The sequence below is a fragment of the Condylura cristata genome, unplaced genomic scaffold, assembly GCF_000260355.1.
Source record: "Condylura cristata isolate star-nosed mole 26May11 unplaced genomic scaffold, ConCri1.0 scaffold00033, whole genome shotgun sequence".
Classification (NCBI taxonomy): domain Eukaryota; kingdom Metazoa; phylum Chordata; class Mammalia; order Eulipotyphla; family Talpidae; genus Condylura; species Condylura cristata.
In genome coordinates this window covers 6,592,943-6,612,475 of record NW_004567134.1, presented here as the reverse complement: position 1 = coordinate 6,612,475, position 19,533 = coordinate 6,592,943, and the positions used below count along the sequence as shown (strand labels likewise).

Genomic DNA, 19,533 nt, shown 5'->3' with positions numbered 1-19,533 from the left:
TTGCTTGTTCCTCTCCTTTGACACTTTTTCTTTTTTTTGTATTGACCCTATAGCAGTTTCAATACTTAATTTTGTATTGTTCCTAGAGCAGATAATTATATATCCTTGGTGTTAAATCTTTGACATATATGTTAAAATCACACCTTCCCAACTTTTAGTTCTCTTTTGTTTGTGATATCTTCAATTGTTGATGATATCGGAAGCTTTAAATTTGAACTCATGTGCATAGTGATCAATCTTTTCTTTCGTATATTTTCTTTCTCTTTTGTATGCTAGGTGAAAAGCTCACTTCCATCTTTTTATCATATTTTTGTGTAGGTTTATTTTTGGTTATACTTAAATTTCCAACCCATCTTCTTTCCATGTCTTCCATTTGACAGCCTCTTTTAAGGTCTAGCTTAAACCTCTTCTTTTCTTTGTATCTCCTTTTCCTCCTTTCCTCTCAATTATCAAGTGACCTTTTGTGCTTTTGTATTACACAGGTGTAATACATTACTCTGTACCAATTCTGCCTAATAAATATATTGCAACACTCAAATGGACATCGCAGATATAATTAAAATAATTTGGGTGGCATTTTTTAAAAAGTAAAAGCAAATAAGCAAATAAATGAAAATGATATAAATCTGTTCAACTTAACCTACTATGTCCAGAACAGCATTGCATCGACATGCAATGGCTATAAAATGTCACTAATAAGATTTCCCCCAGTGTGTGCTTTGTGCTTCTTGTATATTTCTATGTGGACTGGTCACACTGCAGTTGCCCAAAAGCCACCTGTGATGGGGCTGTTGTATTGCAGATCACGACTCTGTATTATCCTCACTTTACTATCTTCACCTCAAGGAGAGAGATACCTAGTCTGTCTTATCCAGGCTTTAGTCAAATTCACCATATGCCAGTATTCAGATACATTTGTGAAAAGCTAATGTGCCCCTGCTGACACTCATGGAAGGAAAGTTTCCAGTAGAGAGATGATATTAATCCACTGTTTACTGAACAGCGACTGCAATTATTCCTACCCTTCATCCCTGGAGCCATGCTTTAGAAGGGTATTGCTGTACAAGAGAAAGTTCTGATCAAAGGAGTTTAGATGGATGAGTGTTTTCCAGTTTTGCTATGTGAGGCATAACAGCCTCATTGATGTGTAGCTTGGGATGTGGGAGGTAGAAGTGAGAGAATAATTTCTAAGGACTTGAAAGTTGTTAAGAGCCTCTGTTACTGTAGGAGTCGAAATATAGTCAGTTGGTAAAAGTAACAAGGGGTCAGATCTCGGGAATTTAGGAAGAGTATCCCACTTGTACCAATCCCTGGGCATGAATTGGTCTGTCTGAGGTGCAAGTGGTCACGCTTATTGAGGGTGTTCCCGTGGCTTGCCTTTCCACCTGGGATAGTGTTAGACCAAATGACTTCCAGAGATCCTTCTGCCTTTCAGAGATTTCACTGGTTGATAAAATCATACCTATACACAATTTGAGTTCTTGCTATCAGTGTGTCACCAAATTTGAAAATATGTGAAAATATTTTTGTCGAGGTGCTTGGATTTACTTTTACTTCTTCTTATGACGTTTCAAAGTAATCACCCAAAACGTATACATTTCTGAGTTTTATATTTGTATATTTTCCACATGTCAGTCATTAGTTTATTCAACATTTGTTCACTATCTTTACTTACTTGCTAATATCTAGCTCATTCAGATCCTAGCTTTCCTTGTTTGGAAAGATGTGGTAAAACCGCTCTGAAAATTCAATGAATGTGATGACATTTCTTTAGAAAGATTGCTTTTTTATATACAGGAAACATTTAGATTAGTTAATATTCTTGAAAAGATGAGCATGTTCCATTTACATTAATTCTTTTTACCTCCATTTCTTAAGTAAACTAAGCAGAAATTCATAGTCAGTATTCACTCCAAAACTTCCTTAATGATATATATCATGTAATCATTAGAATTGAACCTAGCAGCTTGTAATCTTGCATGCTATTTTCAGAGAACTAAGGAGTTCCTATTTCAAGTGATGATTGTATTTCAAGAATTTTGAACTGTTGGGTTTTGTAGCTCACTTTGAAGTTCAGGAAGTTCAAAAAAGGGCCTTAGTACTGATAAAATATATCAAAAATACATGCTCAGATTTACCAGTATTTCCAGCTTATTTACAGGAATTTTTTTTGTAGAATGTAATATATCTGTGTATATGCTAACTTCCACACAGGGCTATGGAACACACCTAATGAATCATTTGAAGGAATATCATATAAAACATGACATTCTGAACTTCCTCACATATGCAGATGAATATGCAATCGGCTATTTCAAGAAACAGGTAAGTTCGTCACTGTGCAACTCTCTTCTGTCATTCCTTTTCTTAATCTACATATGTGAAGCCCTCATCCAAGTAGAACTTTTCTCCCAGCATCTTCTGCTTGTAAGAAACACATACACATATTTTGTAAATCTTAAAACCAGTAGTAAGGGTCAGTCTGGATTAGTGGGTTTGACCAGCACATTGAAATAAGAAAAAAAAATACTGAGCAAGTCAATGACTGTCACGCGTAAGTGCAGTGTAATATGACATCCTGGCATTCAAAAGTGTGGGATTTCCAGGTTAAGGAGAAATGAGCTTAGGGTGATAGGGCGCTCCACAAAGAGGAGACATAGGGTCAGTCTCTGGAAAGCAGCACCCTGCTCACAGCACAGAGGAAATGCCGACGCCACCAAGGGCTGCGGACAGCCTGGTGGACAGTACAGGGAGCTTGGCTGCCTTTTAGTGGCCGGCTGGCTTTCTCTCTTCATTCTTTCCTTCTCTCTCTCTCTCTCTAAGAATTATTCCTTCATTGTAAGATTTATTTATTTATTTATTTTGTGTAGAACAACTGGGGTGCAGGCCAGAGGAACAGGGGACTAGAAGGAATCACCAGCGACAGAGTGGGGAGCAGAACAGGCAGATCCACTTAAATACACAGCTGAGGGGAGCAGTGGGCAAGACAGGCTCATGGCTATGTCATGTAGGTCAGTTCCCTGGTCGGGGATTGAACTCAGGTCATAGAGGTGCTAACTCTGAGACTTAACCGCTAGGCCACCAAAGGAGGCCCTCCTCACTCGATAGATTCTTTTTTTTTTTTTTACTCTGAATAATTTCTGATGGTTCTTTGACATTTCAGGTCATTCATACTCAATAGATAATTGATACACAATAGCCTTATGAATGAATTTATTTGCTTTGCAGGGTTTTTCCAAAGAAATTAAAATACCTAAAACCAAATACGTTGGCTACATCAAGGATTATGAAGGAGCTACCTTAATGGGGTGTGAGCTAAATCCACGTATCCCATACACAGAATTCTCGGTCATTATCAAGAAGCAGAAAGAGGTAAGCAGCTGACTGGCTTGTGCTCGGCCTCTGCAGGCCGGTCTTAGATGGGGTGAATTGCCTGGCACTGGACTCTCTAGGTATGGCCCCTGTGCATCATCATCTCAGCTGCTGTGGCTTACCTATATTTCTTCCTCAGAGGTGGTCTGTCTCCTCTGTTGGTTCCATTCCTAAAATGATTAACCCTTGCTTCACTGGTGTGAGTACACAACTTACAAGGTGGAGTGGCATAGCTTTCCTACATCTTTAAGATCTCTTGTATGTGTGTCTGAAATACTCTCGCCAGACTTCTCTTGTTTTCCTCCTTGAACTGTTCTGCAGAGGCCACTGCTGACGCTCTAGCCCCGGCCTGTCTTCGGCTTGTCGTCTTACTCACTACTCCCCTCTCCCGCCATGCACACGAGAATCAAACCACTTCATCCTCCATCCTCTTCACCACTAGCGTCATCCACCATTTGCCCTTCAGTGATTCATCTTACGTAGACATTTATCTCAGTGTGTATTAATCTCTTTCCTTGCATTACAGCTTCTAGCTATTAAGCAATTTGTTACCTGATATTGGGGTGAAGCCTTTCATGCCTATAAACTTAAGAGAAGCAGTAGAGGGAAAGATTGACCGATGTGACTACACAGTAATTTTATGTTTCTGTAAGTCAAAAGTACTCAAAAAAGCAGACCTTTGTTAGATGAGTGGCTTGTTGTGTATCAAGCTCAGGACACCCCCTTGCTCCCCATAATTCACTGGCATTCCAAACCTGGGAGTTTGCAGCCATCTTACACCTTTCTACCTCACACTGTTCTTATTTAGTCTTCCGTTCTTCTCTTCTTTCTCTACAAGTAACAAAAAAGACATCTGTCTTCAACCTATCTTAGCTTTGTTTTCTGATTTCTGCTCCTGTCTCTTAGCCCCAGTAATTGGTTATTTGTCAGACATCACCGACATAAGAGACATAAAGCTTCCTACACAGTGCCTAGTGAGTAGTAGGCGCGCCATAAGTATTTTCCTTTTACTCAGAATGCCCAAATGTGTTCTTATGCTTCTCATGGAAATGAGCAAAAGACTATTTAAAAGAGAAAGGACCTTTGTTGCTTCTTGGTCAAAGATGCCGACCTAAGAGAATTCCAAATAGGGTACTTAGAGAGTTAATAAAAGCACAGCAGGCCCTGCTCTCTGCCTTTCTCTGGAGAGCTAGCATTCTGCATTGTTCTCCTCAGGGCTTAATGCGCAGGTCTGAATCCAGCAGGTCATTGCGCTAGCTAGCCAGGCTGCTGGCCAGCCCACGCCTCGCCATGAGGCGCTGCGCTGTCAGCGGCCTTCCCTCTGCCCCTCCCAGCACCACCACTTCATCTGTCTCTGCGGAATAAACTTGGAGTGGCATTCGCCATGCAGGGGCTACAGGCGCACAAGTCAGCATCTGGCGGCTCCTTCCACATACAGAGCTTAGCAAGTGCAGACCGCGGCCTCTCTGCTCTTTCTCCCTTCCTCTTGGGTCTCTTCTTGCTCTCTCCTCACCTGTCTCCGTTGCTTCTGGCTTTCTCTGTCTCACACACTTTGATACTGATGCCTTGGAGCTGTTATTCTAGCTCTTTATTTATTTATTTATTATTATTATTTTTAAAAAGATTTACTTATTTATTCATACAGAACTGGGGTACAGGCCAGAGGTGCAGGGGCAGTGAGAGGATTCACCAGAGACAGAGTAGGGAGCAGAACAGGCCAACTGACGAAGTACACTGCTGAGGGGAGCAGCAGGCAGGTCAGGAGAGGTCTGCCGTGCCATGTGGGTCACCTCCGGGGCGGGGGATCGAACTCACACTGAAACTGCTGCTGCCTGCTTGCAGTGCTGCGTCCTAACCCATTGTGCCACCAGGGAGGGCCTACAGCTTTTTTAAAAGGGATCTCAAGTTAATACAGTACATTATTTGTATTCATACAGTGTGTTCTTCCAAAGAACTCAAATAATTTTTACAGTAAAGTATTATTATTGCTCCTTTGGAAACCCATTGGGGAAGGGAGGGGTTGATGTTGATGGAAGGAAGCAGTGCATATATGGGGGACTTTTCTAGTTCTAAACGTGCACAAGGACAGAATGTGCTTGTAGTTGTCATGTGGAGATGGAGAGGGAACCCTCTTATGAGCAGAGAATGGAGACTGAAGCACTGGCTGGGGAGTGTCGACACCAAGGGAAATTGGCCAAGGTCATCTGAGATTTTTTGTGGCAATATACTGTGAAATGGGAAGCCTGATCATGGAATCAGTAGGCACAAAGATGAAACTTGCAACCTACGTTGATTCATGTGCACGTGAACACCTGGGAGCACAGATACCTGGGTGCTGAAAGCCGCCACCATTCGGGAAAGCACGGACAGGCACCGAGCAGGCCGCACTGGGTGTGCTGTGTGCCGTGTGTGTTTGCGTGTGTGGGGGCTGGAGGAGGGAGTAATTCTGAAGTCCTGATTCACAGGTGAGGCTCCCAGCGCCTGGGTAGGGGGACCAAAGTAAGGGTGAGACCGAGCAAGGCGATTTCCTTGTGAGAAGACATTGTGAGACTTGGTGACATGTTGTAGGTGGGAGAGACCCTCCACCTCCCAGTTTTGTCTGTAAGTGGACAGCAAGGGGTGAGAGATGGCTTTGAGGAGAAGGAAGACAATGACATGGTGGGGAAATGAAGACATTTTCTGGGAAGGTGAAGATAAAAGATGGGGACAAAAGTGAAATGTTACCTTTGTCCAGAGCAATCCATAGGAAGCCCAGCTCTTTCCCAGGAGCCACAAGCCTCAAGGTGCTGCATGAGGGGCGGGGAGGCCACCTGCTAGGTTGTTGGGGGGTGGAGGGGCGGAGGGTGTGGATTCTTGGCAAAGAGAACAGGCGTTTAAAATCAGATTCGAAATTAAAGACTCTGTAGTTACTATCATTGATATGCTTTTTTTTTTTTTTAAGATTTATTTATTGGTCCCTCCCTGGTGGCACAATGGGTTAGGACTCAGCGCTGCAAGCTAGCCACAGCCACTTCAGTGCGAGTTCGATCCCCAGCGCCGGAGGTGACCCACATGGCCCTGACCCGCCCGCTGCTCCCCTCAGCAGTGGACTTTGTCGGTCGGCCTGTTCTCCCCACGCTGTCTCTGGTGAAGCTTCTCATCGCCCCCACACCTCTGGCTTGTACCCTAGTTCTGTATGCATATATAAATCATAAAAAAATTATTAATGCATACAGAACTGGGGTACAGGCTAGAGGTGTGGGGTTGGGGGGAGGGGATGTGTGTGAGAGAGGATTCACCAGAGACAGAGTGGGGAGCAGAACACGCAAATGTACTGGAATACACTGCAGAGGGGAGCAGCGGGTGGGTCAGGAGAGGTCTGCTGCGCCAGGCGGGTCACCTCCCTGGGAGGAGATCGAGCTCGTGCTGCAGTGGCTGCGATAGCTGTGCTTTAACCTGTTGCGCCACCAGGAAGCACCCCGCCATTGAGATGCTTTTTAAGAATCACTTAGACTTATAGGTAAGTGAAAGGCAGCCTTCCATCTACTTTGGTCCTGTCCAGTGTGGCAGACACTGTCTGCGGCTACAGGGCGCTTGATGTGTGAGTCTTTGGAATGGAGATGTACCGGAAGTGCGAAATGTACCCCGACTTTGAAGCCCTAGTTTGAATCAAAGGAAGCTAACCGTCTCAGTTTTTCCTATTGATTATATGTTGTAAGGATAGTGTTTTGACTAGATTAGATTAAATAAAGACATATCATTATAATCAATTTCATCTACTGCTTCTCATTTAAAAACATGTGGCTGCTGGAAAATTTAAAATTACCCAAATGGTTTGCATTTATATTTTTATTGGATAGCACTGCATTAGATTTACCAGGAATATACATTCGGTAGGACATTCATTTTATGAAGCTTTGGCTTTAATTATTAGGATTATGTGTTCATGCTGCAATATTTACAAGCAATATGTTTGAAATCAAGCAGTTAGGAACCAGAATTTTTTGGTCTTCTTTATAAATCTAATTCATGACTGACTGGTACTATTTTGTTTTTGCTCTTCCAAGATTCAGTTATAGCTAATTTCAGGATTTGATTTTTCCTTTTTTTTTTTAGAGAAGGAAAATGGTTTTATTTTGGAAATAGTTATTCACTTTACTATACTGGAAATTACTTAGAGAATGAACTTAACTGTATTAAGAGTTGCCTTAATGGACAACTCTTTGGACCTGTTTTTTCGTTTGTTTTTAATTGAAAGCAGCATAGATTGGGGCTAAACTTAAAACATTTATCGAGCAGTGTGTTCATCCTCCCAGGCGTGTGGACTCTCTCAAGCCTGCTCATCTGCCCCTTCAATCCCTGAGGTCACATCTCCAAGTCATGGGGCGGGAAGAAGTTCGGTGCTTTATTGGGTGGCTGCGTGCCTGGCGGCTTGACTGTGGGTCTGGAAAAAGCAGGACAGAATCACCAGCTCTTACTCTGCAGAGGACACGGCCCCTCCGGGCAGTGTCTTCTCGGTACCGACTTTCCTGTGTGGCAGGGGCAGATCCTCAAGAGGGTCGTGCGGGCGACAGGAGGGCACAGGGTAACAAGACTTTTCATGTGTGACAGTGGCACGCACCCATTTTGTTTCCAAGACTTTCTTTTGTTGGAAGATGATGCTTAGTTGGCCTACTTAAAGTGACCGCGTTTCTTTCCTGTGCTTTACAGATCATTAAAAAGCTGATAGAAAGAAAACAAGCTCAGATTCGCAAAGTCTACCCTGGACTTTCATGTTTTAAAGATGGAGTTCGGCAGATTCCAATAGAAAGCATTCCTGGAATTAGTATGTATAAACCTTCTTTTAACACTACAACCTCTCTTGGTACTCTGTTTTGAACAGTTGTCAGAATGCAGAAGTTTGAAAAGCTTTTGCCTCCGCTGTCGCCATTTGTGTGACTTTGTCTTTTAAGAAAGAAGCAAATGCTTTCCTTGTACATCTTTTCTGTTCTCAGTCCCAACAAACCCAAGAAAACTTAGATGACCCCTTGTTATATAGCTATTAAGATCCATTATTTATTGAGAGCTTGCTCTTTGTAGCCCTGGACTGTGTACTATTCATATGATACCTTGAAGGAAGAGGAACTCTATTTTTACAATAAGGAAATTGAATCTCAGAACGATGAAGTCCTTTAAGCTTAAAGGGCTTGTGGCCAGGCGCTGTCAGATTCCACCGCAGTCCGGCTCTGACCTGCTGCCCAGGTTGCGTCCTTCACAGAGCTGTGCTTGTTGGCTAAATTAGTTTCCCTAAACTGAAAAATGGCGATTAAAAAAATAGTATCATTGGTCTCAGCTTTCCTTCTTGACAGTAGTCTGTCCAGGGGTTCTTCTCTGCAGGGATGTCAGAGGTGACTTGTATCACACAAAATGGTTGTTTTTGTAATTCAAAAGACATCAAATGGTGGCACCTTCATTTGGTACAAATCGGGGATCTTTTAGCCCGGTGAGTAAAGAAAACAAACTAAAATATTTCAGAAATCAGACATTAATGGGGCATGTTTCTTCATTGCAAAAGTTGCCTTAGATCTTCCTTTCAAGTGCCAGACCCAGACATTTTTCTTCCCTATTTTATTATGATTAATAGCAAAAGAACTGCAACATTGGTGAACGCTGATTTGTGCCAGGCATTTCTCTGAGTTTTATACATCCACTCATCTCAAAAGGGATAGCGGCACCTACTTTCAAGAATTCTGTTTTACAGACTGCTAAATGGAGAGGCAAACAGTTAAACAATTTATCTTTTTAGGGGAGCGAGAAAGAAATCAAATCCAGGTCTATTAGACTGTTTTCATTCTGCAGCAATAGCCATTTTGCAGGACAAGCAGGGGCACCAAATAAAATAGAGACTGGGGTAAAGTTTTTTCTAACCTAACTAACTGTTTCCCATGGTGATTAGCAAAAAAAGTGACTTAGATTGTGGGAGAAACACAAGTCTGCAGCAGCAGACGTTAAATTTTCCATGCATTCTTCTCAAAGGTGCGAGTTCTTCTTTAAACACTAACGTGTATGCCAGTCTTGTCACCCTTGAAATGTTTCCTATTTTTAGTTGTCTAAGGAAGTAACTAACCACAGTTCATTCAGTCTCTTCCCTGAAAGACTTTTTTGAGGCATGTCTATAATTTACTGCATTTTTTGATAAGTATTAACTATATAATTCTTTTGACCAAAAGCAGTTCTCATTCAGTGTTTAATTTTGTTGATGTATAGGAGAGACAGGCTGGAAACCGAGTGGAAAAGACAAAAAGTAAGTATGAGGGGTAAGAAATTAATAGTGAAAGTAATGTTTCCCCATTCCCAATCACTTTGAGAGAAGGAGCAGAATGATTGTCATTGCCAATCCAACTTGTTGGGTTTCACTTTTCATAGACAGTTCTGGAACGGTTCCAGTTTTAGGTTTTCTGTAACAAATGAACTGAATGAATAGGACTCAACCGCTACGTGGGTCAAGAGCCTAATCATCATTCCTTGTCATTTATTTTTCCCTTTTCAAGTAAAGAACCCAAAGATCCTGACCAGCTTTACAGTACACTCAAGAGCATCCTGCAGCAGGTGAAGGTGAGAGTTCCCTTCTCTTCCACTTGGAAGTATTTTGAAATTATTTCCCACATGGAATTTCCAGATTAGATACCTTACTTTTTTCTTTACCCAAGAGCCATCAGAGTGCTTGGCCCTTCATGGAACCAGTGAAGAGAACAGAAGCTCCGGGATATTATGAAGTTATAAGGTTCCCCATGGGTAATGCCATTAAAATTTTCTAAGTAGAGATTTAAAACTCTCTGGATGGTGGTGTGGGGACAAGTGGCTGCTGAATTTGATTTGCACTGCTCTGCTGTAGCAAAGGCTGTGTGTGACGGGGTCGGAGGGCCCGTGATGTCCAAACCGAACAATCAAGGTTTCAAGGGTGTCTGTGTTTGTTAGTGACGCTGTATAGCGGTGAGCCCACACATCCATAGCACCAGAGTCAGACAGCCCCCGTGGGGAGCTGCAGGCAGCGAGAGGTAAGAAATTTGGCTTTGCTTATATTGTACCTGTTAGGTTGCAAATGGAAAAACACAACTTGGCCTTTTGATACATTCTGAGTTGAAGAGTTTTTGAAGGTTATCCAGAAGGAGTTAGATTAAGGTGCTGTACTGCTGTACTTTCAGAGAGAGACTAATGCTATTTTTGATTTTCCACACACTAGATGGATACCATTGAGGTCACTGTTTATCCCTCTATTTTAGACTTTGTTTCACATCCAAAGCAAACAAATGTGGCTGAAATGTAGAATTGTGGAATTTGCTCCTGTGCCTGCACCATGCTAAAATGAATGATTCATTCACTCATTTGAGAATGTCCTGAATTAAACTAATATCACATTATGCAGATGGTAAACAACTACTTTGAAATGTTTTCTTTTCAAACAGTTGATGGCCTTTTTTTTTTTTGGAGACAGTTTGTGTCTTCTACTTGTGTCTTTCTACTTGTAATTTCCCTGATGCTAAAGACCAGAGAAATGTTTCAATGTGAAAGGAAGAAAAGAAAGTGACCCTTTAGCTCCCTGAGAGTTGAAAGTTATATGCAGATATTTTCTGGCTTTAATTTTCACATGAACATTTATATAACTATAGCAATGTTTCAGTAGTTTATATTCTCTAAGACGAAGGTGATCTCTTTTTCCCTCTTCTCACTGTCTTGCTACTGTCCTCTATGTCCATTTCAAACTCAAGCTAACTGGCCCTGTGGCCTCATCTCCTGAGCCATCTCAGTTTCTTTTTGAAGCTCTCTTGAGAAACTATGACTTTGAGAATAATAAGTCTCTTTTAGCCCCCGTCTTCATGTACTTTGAAGGCCTCCAGTGGGAGATCTTGCAGTTTCTTTTTGTAATTGCTCAGTCTACTTTCTGGAAGTTTCTTGGTCTGGCCTGAAAAGAGTGCGAATCTTCCCTGCTGCATACAACTTGCATGCATAGCTGAGAGGGAGATTAACCCCACTGGACAAGGGTAGTGGTGGCCTAAGGCATGTCACAGACAGCTTATTGGAATGCTAAATGGAGCTTCTTAGTGGAGCAGTATTATTTTTTGGGGAAGGTGATGATACCTTTAGGTGTTGGGCAAAATGTGGAGTCTTGCCCCTCCCTTGGCCATGTATTTGAGATCAAGATGGAATGATAAATGTTACTTTCCAACTTGATTTCCTTCTTGGCTTTTTCTAAAAATAGTTTTATTTTTTCCCTCATGTCCAAGAAACCTTTTCTTCCATAAGAATGAGCTATTTCAGAAGAGATTATGTACAGAACATGGTCTGAGTTATCATGTATGGATTGCAAGACAGGACTTTTCTATTGGCGCAGAACTCCCAAGTTAGAGGTGGTAGGGGTGAATTAGAATAATGGTTTCCATACCTGATATCACTGATGCTTCATGCCCTTTTTTTTTTAGATTTTTATTTATTTATACTTTCAGAACTGGGGTACAGGCCAGAGGTGTGGGGGGTGAGAGGATTCACCAGAAACAGAGTGGGGAGCAAAACAGGTGGATTGATGAAGTACACTGCTGAGGGGAGCAGCGGGTGGTTCAGGAGAGGACTGCCGGGCCATGTGGGCCTCCCCAGGGGCCGGGGATTGATCTCGAGCTGCAGTGGCTGCAGAGAGCTTCATAGAGCAGCACTTTATCCCATTGTGCCACCAGAGAGAGCCCTCTAATGCCCTTCTTTTTATATTAAGCTGCGCTGTTTGGTTATCTGAAAGAATCCAAGAAAATTTAGGACAGAAAGGAAATATAGAAAGGAATTTGTTGTGATTATCCAGAAATGTCCAAGCATTGTAAGATTCTTGCTTTGTTTCTGCTCTGTCTTAGCCTCTCCCTAGCTCCTCTTATCACTTCCTTTCCCAAAGAATTTGTGGAACTATGAGATAAACTTCTTTGTGCCAAGTTTCACCCCTGGTCCCCCTTCAGTTCTTTTACGGAATACAGACTACATTGGGCAGCCTGTCTTCAGTGACAGGTATTTAAAGGAAGACACATAAACCTTTGCTTTTACCTAATAAAGTACAATTTAGTTGTTTTCTTCCTTAAATGAGAGGAATCTGCATCTGTTTAGTCACACTTGGGTGAGACTAAACCTTTTTGTATCTTAGCACTTTATTTTTCCCCTTCCAAATGCCTTCTTACAGTGAGGGAAGAAAGAAGAAATTGAAAGGTGAACTCACAGGTGTGATGAGACAGACTTGTCTGAGACTGGCCTATTCAGAGGAAATAGGTAGAAACAGATATTTTTGTCCTTACTGTTTCATGGTAGGTTAGGATTTTGATGCAAGGGATTTTCTTCCCATTTTGGGATTTTGTCTTAGTAAATGACAATTCCAGTGTAATTGCTTTATAAGTTTCTTTGTCTCTGAAAAATTTGGGGGTTATTGGTAGTCAGGAGTGTTTCTTCAGTCATATTGACTTGTGTTTGCATGTGTAGTTAATACAGCATTTAATGATAAAGCAGATTTAGCAAAAACCAGGAACCTACCAACATTTTCTAATCTGCATGAAATTCTTTGGGTCAGTTTTGAGAGTGAGGACTTAAGAAGCCCTGCTATATTCTTACACATTTCAGTGAAATATTGTGTTCAAATATTAAATATTTAAAATATTTAAATAATACAGCTTAAAGCAAGTAGCTACATTAGGAAAAAGTTCCTTTCTACCATATCTTTTGAGGCCTTCTTGCTTTAGAAAACAGATTGAAGTTTCCATTCTTATTTATCACTGGAACATGGCACAGATTCATTTGAATGATACATGCAAGTTTCTACTGGAGTATCTGCAGATGGATTTATGATCAATTTTTCTACTTTTAGTTCTGTCTCTACAACACCAAAACAACTGTGAATTTAGTGGAACAACTCAGTCGCACTGTTTTGATGTAAGCTACAAAATGATTCCATACAAATGTTCCACCTGCTGCACTCCATGCAGACAGAGCCGCTTCTGTATCCTTCTGAATGAACAGCTAACAGTGGCTAGTTCATCGTACTTATCGCTGCTAATCTTCTTAGCTTCCTTGTCCTGAATAGGGGACTGGGCCAGATAACTAATAAAGGTTGCTTCAATGTCACCATGCTGTAGTTTTATACAAGAAATCCTCACAAAAGAAAGAATGTTAGATTTGAGACTTGTTTTCCTTTATCATATGAATTTCTCCTAAAACCAAGGCACTGGGTTGGTAAATATATAATCGAAGTGATGACAGATTTCTTTACCCATCTCTAGTGTTGAAAAGAGTCAAAGATTACTGATTTTTTTTTTTTTTCCTGTGCAGATCTGAAAACCATGAGTGAACGCCTCAAGAATAGGTACTACGTGTCTAAGAAATTATTCATGGCAGACTTACAGCGGGTCTTTACCAACTGCAAAGAGTACAATCCCCCTGAGAGTGAATACTACAAATGTGCCAATATCCTGGAGAAGTTCTTCTTCAGTAAAATTAAGGAAGCTGGATTAATTGACAAGTGATTCTTTCTCCTCTGCTTCTTAGAAACTCCTCAAGCAGTGTGCCTAAAGCCAGGTGGTTTAGTTTTACAAAGAATTGGATATAATGTGTTGAAGATACTTGTAAATGTAATAATTAGCACTTTTGAAAAACAAACAAAAAACCTCCTCTTAGCTTTTCAGATATGTATTTAAATTGAAGTCTAGAACATTTTTATTTTATGGAATAGATTTTAATCTATCTACCACTATTAATGTAAATTTTCTATGGCATGACCATTAGCTGAATACCCAGTAGTAGATGATTGAGGGTTTCCTCAAAACCTGTGTATGAGGAGATCGCACACAGCACCAAGATTTGGGGGAATCCAGAGAATTTTCAGACCGTGAATGTTTCCATTTTTTTCTAATGGAATGTGAGAGTTTATTTTTATTTTATTCTGAAGACTTTAAGGAAGGGATACATGATAAAAAGCTCATAAAAGGTGAAATATATGATGCTTGAAGTCTCTCTGCAGACTTTTATATATATATTTTTAAAAACACTCATCTAGATGAGGTGCTTTGAGCAGTTCTGAAAAATGCAGTTCTAGTGACTGCTTTGATTCCTAAGGAAGAAATTCTAAATAATGCAAACTTTTGTAATAAGCATTTGGGTTTTTGATAATTCTGTCTGCCTACAACAAACTTGTGAGTGTATAACCACTATTTTAGCAATGGTTTTCTTTACACTGCTGTGTCACATTACATTTGGCCATGCTTACTTACACAGGCCGTAAATTCCAAACGGTAGTTTCCCTGGGCCACAGCCACCAATTTGAAAACACTTGAGATTTAATGCGTTATTATTTGTTTATTTACCAAATTTTGTGAGCCCTCATTTCAATAAAGAAACTTTTTTCTTTTCTATGATACACCCAACCCCATTGCTGATGTGTTTATGAACGTTTCTCTCTGCATCCCTGGTTCTATTCATTATCTGAGAGCAATAAAGTCACCACCCGGGCTTGCTGTCAGTACTGTAACACTCACATTGTCTCATAGGTCCGGGGTGTTACCCCACTAAAATCCATCATGCAACTTTACTAACCAATTCACACTACATGAAAAGGTGGGATATTTGCCATCCCAACTCTGGGAGAGCTAAGTGAGGAAAGCAGTGAAGCCCATCGTGATAGTCTCCACACTAATTTTTATTATACAAATTTATAAACTGATTTTTCTAAAGGAACTAGGTTTTGAAGTGTATTTCATTTGAAGTTTTCTACTTGCATAAATGAATTAAAACGATCATTTGATAGTTTTAAGAACAGTTGCCAGAGATAATCTGCATGAAGGAGAAAAAAAAAAAAAAAACACCAAACCCTGCCAATAGCTGTTGAGTTGAAGTGTTGTTTTTGCTAGGGAAGAGATACTCAGAATGCTCACACTGAAAAATGCCTTGGCTTTTAAAGAATCCACCTTGAGTGGCATCTAGGTTTCTAATGAAGAATGATGATACAGTTTGGATTAAGGACCTTGGACTGATTTCAAACAGTGCTTTGGACTGGATCTGCTGAAGCATCTGTCCAGCTTGGTATCCTGTGAAAGTTTGTTATTTTCTGGGTAGACATTCTTATAGAGTTTTGTCTTTAAAATCAGATTGTCTCTTCTATATTGAAAGCATTTTTATGTTTTCTAATTTAAAAATTAATATTTTCTTATAGATCTTGTGCAATAAAGCTAAAGTAGGATGTGTGGTTTTTGCAAATGCTTTAACGACTGATAAAATTTTACATTTGTAAAATTAATATATTGTACTGGTACAAAATAGTTTTAAATTATATTTTAAAAAGCTCTCATTGTGGCGGCGTTTTTTTTCCCTCCCACAGATTGAATGCTTTCTTTTTTTTTAAGATTAATTTATTTATGCATACAGAACTGGGGTACAGGCCAGAGGTGCAGGGTTGGTGAGAGGACTCACCAGAGACACAGTGGGGAGCAGAACAGGCAGATCGATGAAGCACACTGCTGAGGGGAGCAGCGGGCCTGTCAGGAGAGGTCTGCCGCGCCATGTGGGTCACCTCCTGGGCCAGGGATTGAACTTACACTGAAGCGCTGGCTTGCTTGCAGTACTGTGCTTTAACCTGTTGCGCCACCAGGGTGGGGCACAGATTGAGTTTAATAGAGTAAATGTAGTATTTGCTTGATGATCATTGACGAGATCCTCAGTCTTTACCTCTTAAGAATTTTGTTGAAGATGTTTGGAACTGCTTCATATGTGGGAAGTTTCACTTACTGCATCTCTTGATTTATCCACTGCTTCTTACCCACTGTCACTTATAAGACAAAGAAAAAAATCCATCCAAAGAAGATTGTTACCTGTTTACAAATTCAGTGATTCCCACCCCCACCCCCACCCAGGTTTCCTGCTTTGCATCTGTGAAGTAGATGAATGAGACAGATTAAAAACAGTTGATTTTGACAGTCCCGGAAACGGTTTTGACAGTCCCGTATGATGTTACTTCAAACGTTGCCTGTAAGCAAATACTTTCTCCTGTTGAGGTAAAAAGTAACCTTTTCCCTTTCTGACTTATGAACCAAGAAGTCAAAAGTATAGAGCATATGAAGGCCTGGCCGTCATCTTTATTACTAATACAAGTGGTACTGGATAATGGGGGCTTCTGTTTGGGGAAAATGGGCTTTGTAATACTGAACCCCAGAAAGCGATCGACAAACCAACTGCCGTGACCTCTGCACACGGAGGCAGGGCCTGTGTCATCAAGTTTTGTGCTCAGCCAACAGCGATGGTGCTCCCTGGAGGCCTCACCCAAGAGACACAGTCTGCTGAGGAGCAGCAGGACATAGGGAGGAGAACAAGCTCTTGAGGTCTGTTGCTGGAACTTCCCACTAGGTAAGTAGTTGTCATCCCCCCCCCCCCTCCCCGGGAGGAATGCGTGAGGGCCAGAGGGGAGCCAGGAGGTGCTGATGCCCTGTAATAGCAAGTGAGCATCTGGAGTGGAAAATAAGTCTCCTCACCCCACCCCAAATATAACATTTCTCTCTCTATTTTTAATTATTCAACACATATTTAAAACTGGGTAATATCATTCAGTAGAATGACAATAATAGGTATAGAGTTATTAGTGAGACTATCAAAGCAGACTGGGAAAGAGAAGAGGACTTTTTATTAGAATGCCAGAGACCAGCCTCTGAGATATGAAGGCCCAGGGTGCGATCCAACGGTTCTGTGTGAACTCACCCAACAGTTCCCATCCAGGCCACAGTTTTCTATCTTTTCTAGAAATACTGACCTGGAATAAATTTTAGATAGTTCTCTGTTTTCTTGCACAAATAGACTTTCCAACACCCTTTGTGTGTGGATGAAACACAAGGTCTACTTCTGGGGAAGCCAGTTCCTCATTCCATGTCTATTTCCTGCACACCTTTTCACTCAAAGCTATGGTGAGGATTTGTTTAAATGATGTGTGAAGATGCTTTAAAATAAATGTCAAACATTGTGTAGCTAACATTACCATTTTAGAGTAAACAGGCTGTTTGAAAGTTTTAAAATACTGTATATGTGAACATCTATATCTGTATTGGAAGTATGTGGATTAGCATTTCGTGCAGGTAGTCAATTTTTGGCTGCTACTTGGATTCATAGAATCAAATTTTCTTACTCAATGACCTGCTTAATCAAGTTCTAACTCGGTGTGAGACTTTTTTTTTTTTAACAGATTTTACATATTTTAACTCAATTCAAACCTGGCAATAATTTAATGAAAAGTTTGAGATGCCGAGAAACACATTAACCAAGAAGTCAAATGCAGTTGATCCAGTCTCTGTTCTTAAAACACTTGGCAGTGTTTTCAGTCATCATCCTAGTTTGTTAAGGCAGAAGTCTCTGGATATTGAGGCCATCATGGTAGCTGCATTCTTTTCTACTTTCTTTTCTGTTCACTAGACATTTTAATCTCATTCCTTATTTCTATAGCTTTTCTTTGGGTAAGCTGATAAAGACACTAAGATGAGCTGTCATTTTTTAAGACTAATGCCTCCTACTGAAGAATAAATGTAAACATGTGACAAGGTGAATTCAGAGGTGAGAAATTAATGTGAAGTTGGGGTGATGGTTGAGGTATTGCGGGGCTGGTTGGATAGGATCATGAAATACCTTGCTAAAGAGCCTGGTCTTTCGGTGGTTGAACATACCACTAAGGATTAGTGAAACTTAAATTATGTGTAGCAACAAAATGTTCAGCATTACAGCTATATTTTCATGGGGAGGTCAGATACTGAACAAGTAGTTATAGGTGTCAAGATTGCTACCGTGGAAGGTGGAGCTTAGAGTGGCGCCCCAAAGTGACTTCAGCCCACATACAAGCTAAATGAAGTGAATGCTTGCTAAGCAAACGTGATCTCAAGGCACTCTTGGTCCCTCTTCCCCGTAACATCTCCATTCCAAGGCACTGTCTGTCAGGAAGTTCTGTAGCTTCTATTAATAGGATGCTAATTAATATGGGATTGTGAAGAGGAAGGCACATCTGCTTAAGGAGCTGTGGGAAGTTCCCAAAGAACTTACTTTTAAGCTAACTGCCAAAGGGTGAATGGACATCGACTAAGCAACATTTGGAAGAAGGAGGCAGAAACAATACAGGCTGAGAAATCCCCAAGGCAGTCGAGTATCCCAGAATGGAGAGAATCCAACCTGGCAGGAGGAGGAGGGAGCGAGAGTAGTGGAGGGTGATGTCCTAGGACCGGGAAATGTCACATTAAGAATGCAGAATTTTCTTTTAAGTGAACAGAAAAACAAGTTTCACTTTCAGTGTTCAACCACTGAAAGGCCAGGCTCTTTAGCAAGGTATTTCACGATCCTATCCAACCAGCCCCGCAATACCTCAACACCTGGAAATGCTGGAAAACTTAAAAAAGTTAAGGACCTAGCTGAGTTTATAAGGGCAGAAAGGGCAATCTCGGTGTCATAGCTAACAGGAAATTAAAAACGAGAGTCAACACATACAGTGATTCTTTGGTCACGCTGGGAAAGTTCTTATCTCTGAGAGAGGCTTAGGTTTTACTGTCTGTGAGTCCAATGAATCAGGTTATTACTCCACCCCTCTTCCTCCACACTTACGGGAATATGTAAAGGTCTGCACACATTAGTGAAATAAGACTGAGAGAAATTAAGTCATACTTGTTAATGGGAAAGAATAAAGCATTGACAAATAGTCAAGGATAGAATGAGTAAACCAGAAAACAGAGCTAATGAAAATGGTGGAGAGAAAACATGGGAAATATGAAAAAGCAGTAAAGAGACGGGAGTCGATAGAAAAATGCGAATTCTGCTAGGGTAGAATCTTTGTTTTGCTTATTAATGTATATTAAATGCTTTGAACAGTGGCAGGCTCAGTGGGTGCTAAGTATTAATGCTGAATAATTATTAGAAACAACATAAGGAGAGACTAGGAAAAGGGCAATAACCAGTGAACTAAGACATTTTTAGTTGACTGAGGGAATGAAGATTTGTCATCAGTGATCCCAAGCAGATCAGTTACTGACTTCTACTTATGCTCATGAAGGTAGAACTGTCACGTAACTTGCCCACCCATTATAAAAGAGAACAGTTGGGCCAAGTACATTAAGCAACTGTTTTCAGACTGGCAATAGGAATAACAGGATTATGTTCTCAGAGAAAAGAAAA

At 40.8% G+C, this 19,533-nt stretch overlaps 1 protein-coding gene across 1 annotated transcript in view; it reads left to right on the top strand.

The window, feature by feature from the left end:
* Positions 1-15,206, top strand: part of KAT2B (K(lysine) acetyltransferase 2B) — a 61,619-nt gene extending 46,413 nt beyond the window's left edge. The window contains exons 12-18 of the mRNA XM_012732072.1: positions 2,215-2,325; positions 3,229-3,372; positions 8,062-8,176; positions 9,598-9,634; positions 9,882-9,945; positions 10,041-10,125; positions 13,681-15,206. Coding sequence (XP_012587526.1) covers positions 2,215-2,325; positions 3,229-3,372; positions 8,062-8,176; positions 9,598-9,634; positions 9,882-9,945; positions 10,041-10,125; positions 13,681-13,874 — 750 coding nt within the window. The 3' untranslated portion in view covers positions 13,875-15,206. The remainder of the gene's footprint in view (positions 1-2,214; positions 2,326-3,228; positions 3,373-8,061; positions 8,177-9,597; positions 9,635-9,881; positions 9,946-10,040; positions 10,126-13,680) is intronic.
* The last annotated feature ends 4,327 nt before the right edge of the window (positions 15,207-19,533 follow it).